This window comes from Physeter macrocephalus, chromosome 13 (genome assembly GCF_002837175.3).
Source record: "Physeter macrocephalus isolate SW-GA chromosome 13, ASM283717v5, whole genome shotgun sequence".
NCBI classification, from domain to species: domain Eukaryota; kingdom Metazoa; phylum Chordata; class Mammalia; order Artiodactyla; family Physeteridae; genus Physeter; species Physeter macrocephalus.
The window spans coordinates 3,395,740-3,409,232 of NC_041226.1; the positions used below are offsets into that span (position 1 = coordinate 3,395,740).

Below are 13,493 nucleotides of genomic sequence, written 5' to 3' on the forward strand. Positions count from 1 at the left end.
TGCGCCTTGGCCACCGAGCCGCCGGCCGCCGGGCCCGCGCCGCCCGGGGCCGCCCGGGGGGCCGCGGGGCCCGGCCGCGCCCCGTCCCCGCCGCCCGCGCGCGGCTCCTCGCGGCGGCCGCCCTCCAGCACCAGCGCCTCGGCCAGCCCGTCGTGCGTCCGGCTGCGCACCAGCCCCGCGGGCCCCGCGCCCTTCCCGTCCCCTTTGTTTTTGACCCCGAAGATGCTGGGCATCGCGCCGCCCGGCTTCCTCTTCTTGAACAGTTTGAAGGCGGCTCTGTTAATCTTGCCCGACGGCGGCTCGGCGGCCGGCGGCTCGGCGGCGCGATCACAATGCAAGTCCATGTCTGCCGCGAGGGTCCCGGCCGCGGCCCGCGCCTTCCTCCGGCGGCCCCCCGCGGCCGCGCGCCCGCCGCTGACAGCCGCGCCGCGCCCGCCCGTCTCCATGGCGACGCAGCAGCCTGGCGTCAGCGCGGCCGCGCCAGCCCGCTGTCAGCCGCGCTCTAAATCAACCGGAGCCGCGCCGCCGCCGCCGCGGGAGGAGCGCGCAGAAAAGACCATCTCCCCTCCCGCCGGGGCTTATATAACGCCCTAACCCACTTCGCGTCCGGCTCGGCTTTGTGCTGCAGCTCTTCTGCGGCGAGAGCGGGCAGCGGAGCCTCCTCGAGCAGATTGCAGAAATTAGGGCCGTAATCTTGCAATGCAAATTCCATCCAGTCTCACCCACCTTCAGATTCCTCCTCCTGATCGCTCTTTTCAGAAGCCCAGTCGTGGATCGCAAAATGCCCCCGATTGGACAAAGAAATCCAACCCAACACAAAACACTGATTTCTCTAACCACCCGCCCCGGACTTCATGACTCGTCATGTCTTTCCCACGCCCTGCATGTCCGTTTTTTATCATCTGGGTACCAAGCCCCGCGGGCACGGAGGATGTCTGTTTACATCTGTCTTGTCCAGGGCTGAGCACAGCCTCCGGGTCGATGGGGAACCGGGATCACTGAGGTTCAGATTCTTGCTACAAAAGCATCGGCCATCAGTCAGATACCAATCAGCAACTCTCTGCAATGAAAGTGCAAGTTCCCTGGGGTGGAAGTTGACTGGTCCTTTGGGACAACCTTGGCTTTTATCCCAGACTCCAGCTACTGGGGCCGAGGTCACAGAAGACACCACCCAGTCTGACCGAGCTGAGGAAGGAGGACCCGGGTTGAGGTCCACTCCACAGGTGGCCCTTGGAGTCCAGGGTCTACCCTCTCCTTCTCCATGGAGCCGGACACATGCGCTACTCCTGCCCTGCTGCTGCAACCCCCGTTCGCCGCCTCCCAGGACTGTCCTGCAGTCCTCTCCCCATGGGGCAAGGAAAAGCCTGGCGGTGTCCCTGAGTGCCACTTGGTCTGGCTGCTTGGTCTGGGAAAAAGGAAATCTTGTCCCAGGGAACAGCCCAATGTGGGGATCTTGGCTATGTTTTGACTTTGAAAGTGGCTGCTAATATGGTAAACTTGGCAACGGATTTCATGATCCTGGCTGAGGGCTTATTAGCAAAAAAAGAAGAAATTTGGAGAAGCATGTGCCTACATATAATCTATGTTTCATATTATTTAATGATATGTAATAAATATGTAATAATAGTAGTTATTACACAGTATTTATTGTTATTCATTAAATATTACTTAATAACATGTGATATTTACATCTATACAAATATCCATCTTTCCCCTAATCCTCTTGAGCTTTGTTTTGTTGTGCACTACTCAGAAGCCTCAGAAACCCCAATCCCCATGGACTGAACTTGCAGTGTTACTAATAACATATCGACCATTGCAGCTTCTGAAGCATGGAACACGGTGTGAATTTAGGCCTTGGGGTTATTAGTTGTATAGTTGCCCTCTTCTGTTGATTCTGATCAAAGATACTCTTTTAAAATTGAGAAATCAGAGTTTGGATTCAGGAAAGGGTTTTCTTCCCAGTTCTCTCTCACTATTTGCATGCATCTCTGCCAGGACAGGCTGCAAAGCTGAGACCAGACAGACTTTTCCCAATTCTAACTGACCACTTGCCCTGATGGGTCAGAGTCCTCATTGCCATAGGGAGAAAATAGGTATGAAGAACCATAAAGAGAAACACATTTGTTATTTCTTCACAACCTCTCGGGGGACAGTTGAAAACCTCTCAATTCTTTTACACACACCATGCAATTGCTTAGCTACGTGGGTTACTACAGAACTGCAGTAACCCTGGGGTGGAAGGTTAAATAAACTCTTTCATAAACTCTTTCAGGGTCTGAAAGAGTTTATGACTGGGACCAGGAGGAAGTGAAGTGGTCTATAGAAACTCTTCCCTTCCCCATCCTTGAGCCTGAGATTTGGGAGAAGGTGGACCTGCTTTTCCACTGGAGAGCTCTGATCTCAAAGGACGGACTGAATGAGTCTCATTTACGTGAGAATCCTTGGGACCCCAGGAAGAAGTCTGGCCAGGACTTTGGGATGGATATCATTCCTCTGGGACACAGAACCTAACGCAAAGAGAAAGGGACAGAGCAGTCTTCAGCCTAGGGCAGGTGCCCTGGTGGTCCTGAGGTGGAAGGGAGCCCGCATGCAGGAACCATCCGAGGGCCCCGGGGAAGGTGAGCTTTAGAAGCTGTGGTGTGAGTGGGGACCCGCAGATGTCCTCCAGCCCGAGGGCCTGGTTACGGGGACCAACAGAGAAAAGAGGGAGGCCAGCTTACAAGGACTTCACCAAAAGGACCAGACAGATGGGGAGACCCTCTGGCCACTCGGGAGGGTGATGGTGAGGGTCCAATCATGCTGTTGGGTGGCAGACTGAAGTCAAGGCCATTGTCATGAATCCCTGCAAAGGCTTCTCACACCTTACAATGCTCTTCACAGTCAAGCGTGGGGACGCAAAGATTGCACAGGATGGTGACTTTTTCTCTGAAAGACAGATCGTGACCGTGAAGATCATTTACCAGAAGCACCTCTGTTTAGGTTATGCTTTCTTCATTCATTCTCTCCTCCAGCTTGCCACTGCCCCGTCCCACCCAAATTTAGAGAGTGAACAGAGAATTAAAGGAGAAGGGAATAGAGGAAGCGTCTCTGGGGCTTCAGGGTAACGCTATTCCAAAATGGCAGGATGCATCACAAACGTACACAGCGCATAAGAGCAAAACGAGCGCTTCTCTGCAATGCCGGGGATCCGGGCGCAGGGGCCATGCAGCAGCTGGCAGCGCTGCATCTGGGCAGAGGCCATGCCTCTCCGGTGGCTTCTGATGATGGCTGCAATCCTGGCGTCCCTCGGCTTCTAGACACGTCATCCTAAACTCTGCCTTCAGCTCCATGCAACGTTGAACTTACACCTTAGTCACACCTACAAAGACCCTGCTTCCAAATAAGGTCGTGTCCACAGGTGCCAGGGGTTAGGACTTCAACAGATCTTTGTGGGGACACGATCCTACCCGCAACAAGCATCCTTGTCAGCGTGGTGATGGCACCCCTCTCCTCCATTCTTCAGCGCAGTCACCAGTGCCCCTGACACAGACATCCACGTTGGTGGGCTCAAACTGGGCATGCGTGCTCCAGCAAGTGGGGGCCCTTGGCAGATTTCAAGGTCATGGGAGGCACTTCTGGAGTTGCCAGCAATGAGAGGACAGTACCACTGCCAGCCAGAGTGAACAAGAAAGAAAACGGGGGCTTCCCTGGTGGCGCAGTGGTTAAGAATCCGCCTGCCAATGCAGGGGACACGGGTTCAAGCCCTGGTCCGGGAAGATCCCACATGCCGCGGAGCAACTAAGCCCGTGCGCCACAACTACTGAGCCCACGAGCCACAACTACTGAAGCCCACGCGCCTAGAGCCCGTGCTCCGCAACAAGAGAAGCCACCGCAATGAGAAGCCTGCGCACCGCAACAAGAGTAGCCCCCGCTCGCCGCGACTAGAGAGAGCCCGTGCACAGCAACGAAGACCCAATGCAGACAATAAATAAATAAGAAAATGGGGGTGGCCACGAGGACTAGGTCCTAACATCCATCTGTGAGATCCTAGGGTCTCTCGGGATTATCCAGAGGGAACATAACTCAACGGTTCCCTTTTCTCCTGGTCTGCTACCTGGGTGGAGCTACTCAGAAAATATTCCATCCCCAAACTAACACAACATTGTTAATCAACTATACTCCAATATACAATAAAATGTTAAAAAAAAAAAAAAAGAAAAGAATATTCCATCCCAGATTGCAGACTAAGCCCGTGCGCCACAACTACTGAGCCCACGAGCCACAACTACTGAAGCCCACGCGCCTAGAGCCCGTGCTCCGCAACAAGAGAAGCCACCGCAATGAGAAGCCTGCGCACCGCAACAAGAGTAGCCCCCGCTCGCCGCGACTAGAGAGAGCCCGTGCACAGCAACGAAGACCCAATGCAGACAATAAATAAATAAGAAAATGGGGGTGGCCACGAGGACTAGGTCCTAACATCCATCTGTGAGATCCTAGGGTCTCTCGGGATTATCCAGAGGGAACATAACTCAACGGTTCCCTTTTCTCCTGGTCTGCTACCTGGGTGGAGCTACTCAGAAAATATTCCATCCCCAAACTAACACAACATTGTTAATCAACTATACTCCAATATACAATAAAATGTTAAAAAAAAAAAAAGAAAAGAATATTCCATCCCAGATTGCAGAGTAGGGCGGGGTCTCTCCAAGCTGTCGGCACCAAGGTGGCCGCAGGCAAGCCAAAAACAGGCAGAAGGAGGTCAGGCAGCAGAGGGCGTGCGGCCGGACACCAGGCCTCGGCCGCGGGCGAACGCACATTCGGAAGGCCAGACCCAGCCGCGGGAATCACCTCATCCTAGCAGGGATGCCAACCGGAACCAGAGCCCAAGATGTGGGCCCACGGGTGTTAACAAGGAGGCCAGGCACAGGAATTCAGCAGGGTGGGCCGGAGAGGCTGCAAACCACCACAGAAGCCCAAGCACCTGGCCGCTCGGTGTGCCTTTGTCCTCTCAAAGGAGCTCCTCTCTGTATCAGCTTCTCCACAGGAAGCAGCACCACACACAGGGTCGGTCCAGCCCTCTCGGCAGACAGACAGTGTGCACGAACCACCTGCATGGCTCAGGTAGATGCTCTGCCCGGGCACCTCCTCATCACGGCCACGCAGATGCCTGAGGGGTTGCTGGCTGCCTTTCTCAGCTACTTCCCTTCAGACTCAGAGGTTCGAGAAAGTTGCCCTGCTTCCCTGGCCCACCCCACGTCATAGCACCTCCCCCCCGGCTGCTGCAGCGGCACAGGGACACACACAAGCGCGCTCACCTTCCTAAGCCCGTGGGGTGTCCCAGCCTCCTCCCGTGGGGCTGACCTGGAGGCAGTGTTAGCCATGGGCTACAAAGTTTATTTCGGACTTCAATAGGTGAGTCTTCTCTTTTTTCCTGCGTCTCTGCCTACCTACGCTAACTTCCTGGCCCTGTCCCATCCCTAACCCCCTACACACAACACACAAACACACTTGCTCTCATAGTCTGTGTTCCAACAAGTCCGAACATAATCCCTGAATACGTATTGTCCTGCTTTGAACCACTGGAGCGCGGATACTAACCATCTGGGACAGTATTGTCCTCCCCTCCCCGCACCGTACAGCTAACGAATCGTATGCACCCCCACGTGATGGCCGGGACCCCAGCTCCCCTGCGTCTCTCTGAGCTGCAGCAAATTCCCGTGGTACCTCACAAACGGTCAGGCAGTTTTCTACGCAGTGTCAGTTCCTGTGGCGCCCCAGGGCCCACCTCCCAGAAGTGGACCCTGACCTTTGGGAAACGAAGGTGGTGACGTGTGAAGAGTGCGGTTCTCCCCCTGCGGGTGAGTAGCTCCATCGTCTCAATCAGAGGCTGATGCCTCGCTTTCTGGGGCCGCCGTCTCCCCCTTCTGAGTCCCGTGGGCTGCTGGGTTACTTCCCTCAGTTATTCTAAGGTGTTACTTGGAATTGTGCCGGCTTCTAAAACAAATAGATCCCCCAGTGTAATGACTCAACCCAACGGAGGACTGTTTCTTGCTCACCCCCCAGGCCGGGGCGAGTGTTCAGGTCAGTGGAGTGGGTCCCCTCCACGTGATCAACCACGCAGGGTCCCAGGCGTCACGCCCCCGTGTCTCCCTGGGGGCCCTGTTGCCATCTGCATCCAGCCGATGGAAGGGAGAAGAAACCCTGGAAGAAGCTTTGGCCCAGATGTGGTACATTTCACTTCCTTTCACGTTCTGTTGGTGACAACCAGTCATGTGGCCGCATCTAGCGACAGAGAGAGCGGGAAATTCCGTCGGATCCCGGATCCGTGCCTGGCCGCATTCCGACGACTGGGGAAGGAGAGAAGACATTCGAGCAGACAGCTGCCACAGATCCACCCACCCTGCAGCCACGCGGGGAAGGGAGCTCCCCCCCGGGGTTCACCTCCCTCCCACCTCCTCTTGCACAAGCCGGCGTCTTAGATCCCAAGACCTCTGGGTCCCCAACTCCATCCCCCACGTCCAGCTCTCTCGTACCCTGCAGCCTTCTCCTTCAAAGAGAATATGTTTTGTTTAAGGCAATTACATCTAGTACATGTTTGAAAGAGACGGAATTAACCACCCGACCATGGTTACTGCCACCTCCAGTATCTTAGGAAGGGCCTCCAGGTCACCTGAGCTGCGTCCATTTGCATTTAACGGAGCGTCTACCGTGTGCTGGCGTGAAGCAGGCGCGATGCCAGCCCTGGATGCCGACCAGAAGACGCGTCACTGTGACACTGAGTTCAGTGTGAAATGCTGCCACCTGGCCAGACTGACGGGACCTTGTTCCATCCCAGGTGCTGGGTCAGTATGATGGGGACATGGCGGCTTACGTGTTAGATTTTTCTCCTTTGGAAGAAAAAAAACCAAACCCTATGTTTACCTCCACGACGGGTTAATCCCCAAACGGCAGGCTTAACTTGTGCCCAGACGCTGGCCACCTCCTGGGCTTCCTTGCTTTCGGCTCAGCCCCTGATCCGGCTTCACGCGGCTCCCATCCATTTGTGTCTCCTTTGCCATCCACCACTACAAGGGTACTTTTTTTTCAAAAGACAGACATCTCAGCGGATGAATTCATTCTGGGATGTTTCCCAGACACACACCAGTGAGCTCGTTAGCCCAAGCTAATACCAGGAGGCTTTCCCCCTCCTTTTTTTTTCTTTCTTTTCTTTTTTTTCAGTTTGCAGCAAAGAGCAGGATATTGTGATCTCCTCCTCGCGGCTCTCATTCCTGTCTGTTCAGGGAGCGGGGACTAAAATCACCCTCGCGGAGGGAGGGCTGTGCATTCTAAACACGCCGGCTTCTTCGGAGTGTCTGCTTTTGTTTAGCAGAAGACAGAAGCTCACACAGGAGATTTCTAGGTCACCTACTCTCTGCTCTAATGAAAGAAAAGTCATTACAGCAAGCAAAAACCGCGGCCTGGGCTTCTTGGAGTGCCTTGTCTGATTAGCCAATGATTACAGCTCAGACGAGGCAGGGATTAACCCCCAAGGTGGCACAGATGGGGAGCACTCTGAAAGTACCCCATGGGGGCCTTCAGACTGAGTGGCAAAGTGACCACCTGTCCCTGTCTCTTGGGTCAGTCTGTCCTCGTTTAGGGCGCCAGCATTGCTGCCCTTGAGGCCCATGTGTGGAGAGAGTGAACCGCCCCAGGCTCGCCCAGGGCCCCTGTCCCCCCTGCTTCTCTCTCCCTATCTTGTGCCCTGCCCTAGAATGACCTGGTAAGAAGTGTTCAGCTGAATTGCAAGCGACTTTGGGGTTGTTATCTCTCGGGGCCCTTGGGACCAAGGCTGGGACACTTTATCAGATCGGAACGGACAGGAAGTTTTCCCTGCCTTTTCCCATCACGCTGCCCCGGCTCGCCCAGGCCTCCCTTTCTTTGTGAACTTCTGTGTGGGCAGCTCCTTTCTTGGTCTCCGTGATTCAGGGGCTCCCTGGGCTATTTCTTTGTCTCAGAAGCTGGAGAGAATTGAGGAGAGATATGTTCCGTGCCTTTGTGCCTTTTCGGCCCTGCATTTGGGGAGGTCGGGATAGTCTGGACAAGGTCTGGGCAAGGAAACCCAGAGGTGAGGGCCTCGTGGTGCAGCTGTGACTTCACAGGCAGGAAGGGCTGCAAGCAACCCCTTCAATAATGAACAAGCCATTTGGCTCTTCAAGGCCTTGATCTTACAGAAGTGGTGAAGCTGACCTCGTGAGGGCCGGTCCAGGAACACTCGCTGCTGATGGGGAGACATTACGGTAGATCAGACGTGTTGGGCGATCTCGAAGTTGTAACGCTTCAGCGGGATGAGGGCTTCTTTCTTATCTCTGTCGACTCAAGAGCAGTGCGTGGAGCGCGCCGAGCACCTCCTCCACCAAGACGCGGCCCCCGCACGACGGGGCGGAGGACCTCAACCTCAACACCCGACAAGCAGCTGCCGAGGCGTGACTGGAAGGCTCCCAGGGGAGGGCTCTCACCACCTCCCGAGGCGGCTCCCTCTGCATCTGGAGGATCCCATTAGAGGCGTTTTTAATAGAGTTGGATTATTTTGTACCTTCACAGCTTCCATCCCTTCCTCCTCGTTCTGCCCCAGCTTTTACAGAACAGTGACTGTGCCAAGTGATTCTCATTCACTAAATTATTTAATCCCCACGGGCATCACAGGAGGTGGGCCCTCCCTGCTTTGCAGAAGAAACTGGGACAAAGAAATTAAGTGATTTGCTCCAGATCAAATAGCCAGTAAGTGGCCACGCAGCTGGCTCCAAGCCTACGTTCCCAATCACTGTCTGGTATATTTATTGCTGAATAACATTCCTCTCCAAAATGTTAGTGGCTTAAAACAAGGACCATTTGATTTGCTCGAAATCCCGTGGTCAGATGTTTCAGCAGGGCTCAGCTGGGCGGATCCTCTGTGCCACTGACACCAACTGAGGTCCCTCGAGGACCGAGGTGTGACGGCAGCTAGAACTGGGACGTGCAGGTGGCTTCACACATCCGGCACGTGACAAGGACAGCTGCTGTTCCACGTGGCTCTTGCCAAATGACCAGCGTGTGCTTCTTTTCATGACAACTGGACCCCAAAAGCAAGCGTTGCAGCCTGCAAAGGCGAAAGCTGCATACCTGCCAAGACCCAGAAGTTACCTGACACATCCACCAAATTCTACTGGTCAAAACAAGTCTCAGGGCGGCCCAGCCTCAAGCGGAGGATGACCAAACTCCACTTACTTATCAAAGAATGGCAAGATCATAACACAAAAGAACATGTGAGATGAGAGACATGGTCTTGGCCACCTGGGGACACACCATCTACCAAAACCACACCACCACACCACCTCTCCAGAAGAGAAGTCCGTGCACCTTCCAAATGACACCTCTCCAGATATTCAAAGCTCTACCTCCCAGGTCTCTCCGAGTCTTCTGTTTGTGAAGTTAGCCTTCTTGTTCCTTCAAGTGTTCTTTATGAGAGAGGGACCCACGCTGCCCTTCTCCTCTGATGTGCCCAGAACGGAGTGTCACGGTCCAGGCTGTACCCAGGCGGGGGCAGGGCGGAAGGACCAGCATCTCCTGTCCTGTAGCTGTGGCTACTGGATCAGACGGGAACTGCTGACCGCCACACAGCCTCACGTGGCAGTTCTGTCATCTGAAATCCCCTGTCCCCCACACTGTACTTGTGCCGTTGCTTCCAGGGACCCACACTAAATTCCATCTTATGAAATCCAGCCTGGCTCTCTGATCCACTGAGCCTTTCTGGATCCTGATCTTGTCTGCCGCTGCATTCACGCCCTTCCCAGCTTGCAGTCAAACCTACATTTGACTCACGACTTACCTCCTCCTTCTACATCTTCTGCCACGGGACCAATAAAACTATTGGCCTGTTTGGAGACAAGAACCAAGCTCTGAGAACCACCACTAAAGCCTGTTTCCACATTACAATCCAGACACGGATCGGCAGCTTTGCAAATGATGGGGCGGTTGCTAGGCAGCTTTGGCTTCACTAACTTGTCCTTGCATCCAACCCACCTCTTTCCATTTTTGCATAAGAACCACTGCGGGCACTTTGCTCAAGTTCCAGAAACTTCCTGCTGTGTGCCTTCCCCAGGTGTGCCGCAACTGTGATCCTGGCAGGACGAGGAGTTCAGTCAGTTTGACTTTCTCGTGGAGCCCCTGTTGACTCCCAGGGATGGCAAATCCCCCCCCCCCCCCCCCCCCCGCCCCCTTCCCCCCCCCCGGGGGACCATTACAATCCAGACACGGATCGGCAGCTTTGCAAATGATGGGGCGGTTGCTAGGCAGCTTTGGCTTCACTAACTTGTCCTTGCATCCAACCCACCTCTTTCCATTTTTGCATAAGAACCACTGCGGGCACTTTGCTCAAGTTCCAGAAACTTCCTGCTGTGTGCCTTCCCCAGGTGTGCCGCAACTGTGATCCTGGCAGGACGAGGAGTTCAGTCAGTTTGACTTTCTCGTGGAGCCCCTGTTGACTCCCAGGGATGGCAAATCCCCCCCCCCCCGCCCCAATCGTCCCTTTAGCATCCGACGGTGGACCCCTGCCCCCATCTCGTCCACCTGCTGCCCTGTCTGGACACCACTGCACCATCCACCCATCTGCAGCCTTCCAGAACTCCTCCTGGGCTCCCAAGCCCCCAGACAGAACCTCAGGGATGCGCTCACGGAATTCATCACAACACTGCTTACAGTCTGATCCTCTTATGAATCTGGGTCAGCAGACGTAAAGTTAGAGCAGCAAGCGCTGCCAACTCTTTCCGAGAAACGTGGGTCTCTGCTCCCCTCAACGCTTACTGCACGGCAAGCGCGAGAAAGGCACAGATGCTCCCTTCAAGCTGCTTACGGTCTAGTTCAAGGGTGCACGCTAATAACAATAAGATAAACAAGAATATAATCGCCACCTTTACGAGGCTGGAAGTGAGCCATTACAGGGTTTATAAGACAAATTACTTCTCCTTGGGCAGAGAAAAAGCTTCTTGGAGGCATATGGAGTAAATCCTAAACAGCAGGTAAGTGCTGGCGAGGATGCAGAGAGATGGCTCCCGCACCGCTGCCTGCAGGCCTACACATTCACGGGCATTCTTGAGAACAGCCAAGTGACAATGTAACAGATTTCTTTAAAACGCTTGTACCATTTGACCTAGTGCTCTCAAAGTCCGAGGAAACCATCCAAACACAAAGTTGTTCAAAGTGCTATTTAAACGATACCACCGTTGAATGGAATACGAGGCAACCTGCAAAAGACCATGGTGGATGCAAACCTGACCTCAGCTTAGCGGCCTCAGAGGGCGTCCCTCACTGTCTCAGATAATCAGGGATTAACGTGCCCCGATTCTCCTTTCCACACGTTATGAAAGTGCAATGCTTTCCCGCTCCTTGTGTGGATGATCAAGAACGTCCTTCCTCCCAAATGCATTTTTTCTGTCTAAGCCCCCTGTCCAGGGCTGCCCAAGCTCAGCTTCCACGGCCCCCAAGCATTTCATGGTTTGGGTGACTTTAGTGCCATGATGGGGATGTGCAGACGGGCTGAGGTGAGGCCGCTGGGTGCCAGCCCACTCTCAATTCCCTGGAGAAACGGACAAATCAGTCTCCACGCTTCTCCAGAGCTTTTTCCTCAAAAAAGAGGGCAAATTTTTCCCTAAAAGGAATTCTTGTATCAGTTGCTAATAATATACATTTCCCCCCTTACATTATTGCGTGAGGAATTTCTCGTGACATGGGAAAATGCTTATGATAACATGAGCTAAGCAGGAAAAAAGCAAGACACCATCCTAACATCATGCTCAGGGTAGTCTCAACTATGCAAAACGACGTGCATCCAGGAGGGACTTTAATCAGCCGGTAGCGGTGGCCGTCTCTGGTCACTGGACTCTGGGTGATTTCCATTCTCCTGTATGCCCATGGCTTTATTTTCCAGGTTTTCAGAGGTAATGAAAATATCTGGAAGTACCTGAGAGAATGGTATTACCATTTGGAAAAATTAAAAAGTCAGGGAAAGCCAGTGTGGGGCAGGAAAATGCGGTTCCTTCCCACCCAGGGCGCAGACAGGCTGACGCTCAGCCGCGCCTGATAACCACCGACCTCACGTGAAAGCTTGTCGGTGCCGAGGTTTTCAAAGGCAGATCTGTTTATATGACTCCTCCTCATGCTGTTGCCAGACTGCCCCCGGGCCACCTGATGCCTCGAGGACGTGGCTCCTGCCAGGCTGGTGGCCCCAGTCCCTGCAGCCCCGGAGGCGCACCTGCTGGTTCCCAGGCGCACAGAGCATTCTTTCTCCCTAGCGCTGGAGCCGCCCAGTGCGGTTCTCACGCCCGCGCGTTCCCTTCTTTCCTCGGAGCAGCAGAGCCAGGGCATTCACCAGGGCGGCTCTGGGCTTATTACCTCTGCCAAACGTGTCGCTTCCGATTAATCGACAGCCAAGGCCGGAATGCAGACACGCCTTGCGCAGCTGGCAGGCGTGTTTCCAGAGGAAACGCAAGCATCCACGAGGATACGGAAGGACCGCTACGATCTCGGTCCGAAGCGGCCTCCCTGAATTTTCGCAGGGCATACCGTGGAAGCACACACACAGCTCACTGTCCTGGACGTCTCGGAGGCAGCTGTTCACAGCTCGTCTGAGGCCAGACACGGCTCGTAGGTGGTGATTCCTGAGGAAGCTTCTCTCCTCCCTTCCGACCTCCGACAGGAAGCACGAGGGGAAAGAAAATGCTTTTCCTCGTTCAGAATGAGCACGACATTTCCCGCAGGGGGTGTGCGCTCTTCTTTTATTTCTTTAAATCATTACGAGAGGCTGGTTCTCTGGGCAGCCCCGAAGCGATTCTTCCTGCACCTGGGAAAGTGATGCTGTTCTGTCACTCGGGGTGAATGGCACTGCCCGTTCACTTGTGCGAATCCTCCGGGGCCCCCGCTCCACACCGGAACCCCCGCGATGTCTCCGGCCAACCGCCGCTCGCCCTCAGGCAGGACCAAGGCCCAAGGAAGCCAGGCAAGAATGCCCTGTCCTTGCGGAGACGCAGGGAAATACTCCGAAAGACAGGGGCCCCACTTAGACACGCGGCTCCCGCCCCCCGCCCCCGGGGACACGGAGGCAGCCCGGCGGCAGGAGGATGTGAGGGTCAGGGCGGAGGCACACAAAAGAGGAAGGGGGGGGGGCCGGAGAGAGGACCCTCTGGTAGGCCGCGGACCAGGCAGGACCCCGACGGGCAGGGGTCTCCGCCTCCTTTCCGGTTCTCCCCACGTAAACACACTCCCGGTGTGAGTCGGGTACCAGCAGCCCGTGTGGTGCGCGGGATACCTCGGCCTTCTCCATCAGCCATCCCGAAGCAGCCTCGACTCTGATGAAAAGGCAGTGTTCTGGGTCCCGGGTGCTTTCTTTTCTTTTCTTTTTTTTTTTCTTTTTTTAAATTTTTATTTATTTATTTATTTATTTTTGGCTGCGTTGGGTCTTCGTTTCTGTGCGAGGGCTTTCTCCAGTTGCGGCGAGCGGG

General features: G+C 54.7%; 1 protein-coding gene across 1 annotated transcript in view; it reads right to left on the bottom strand.

Annotated features, from left to right (window-relative positions):
* AMER2 (APC membrane recruitment protein 2) overlaps nt 1-446 on the bottom strand; it is a 1,939-nt gene extending 1,493 nt beyond the window's left edge. The window contains exon 1 of the mRNA XM_024125808.1: nt 6-446. Within this exon, the coding sequence (XP_023981576.1) occupies nt 6-446 (441 nt within the window). The remainder of the gene's footprint in view (nt 1-5) is intronic.
* Between the last annotated feature and the right edge of the window lie 13,047 nt (nt 447-13,493).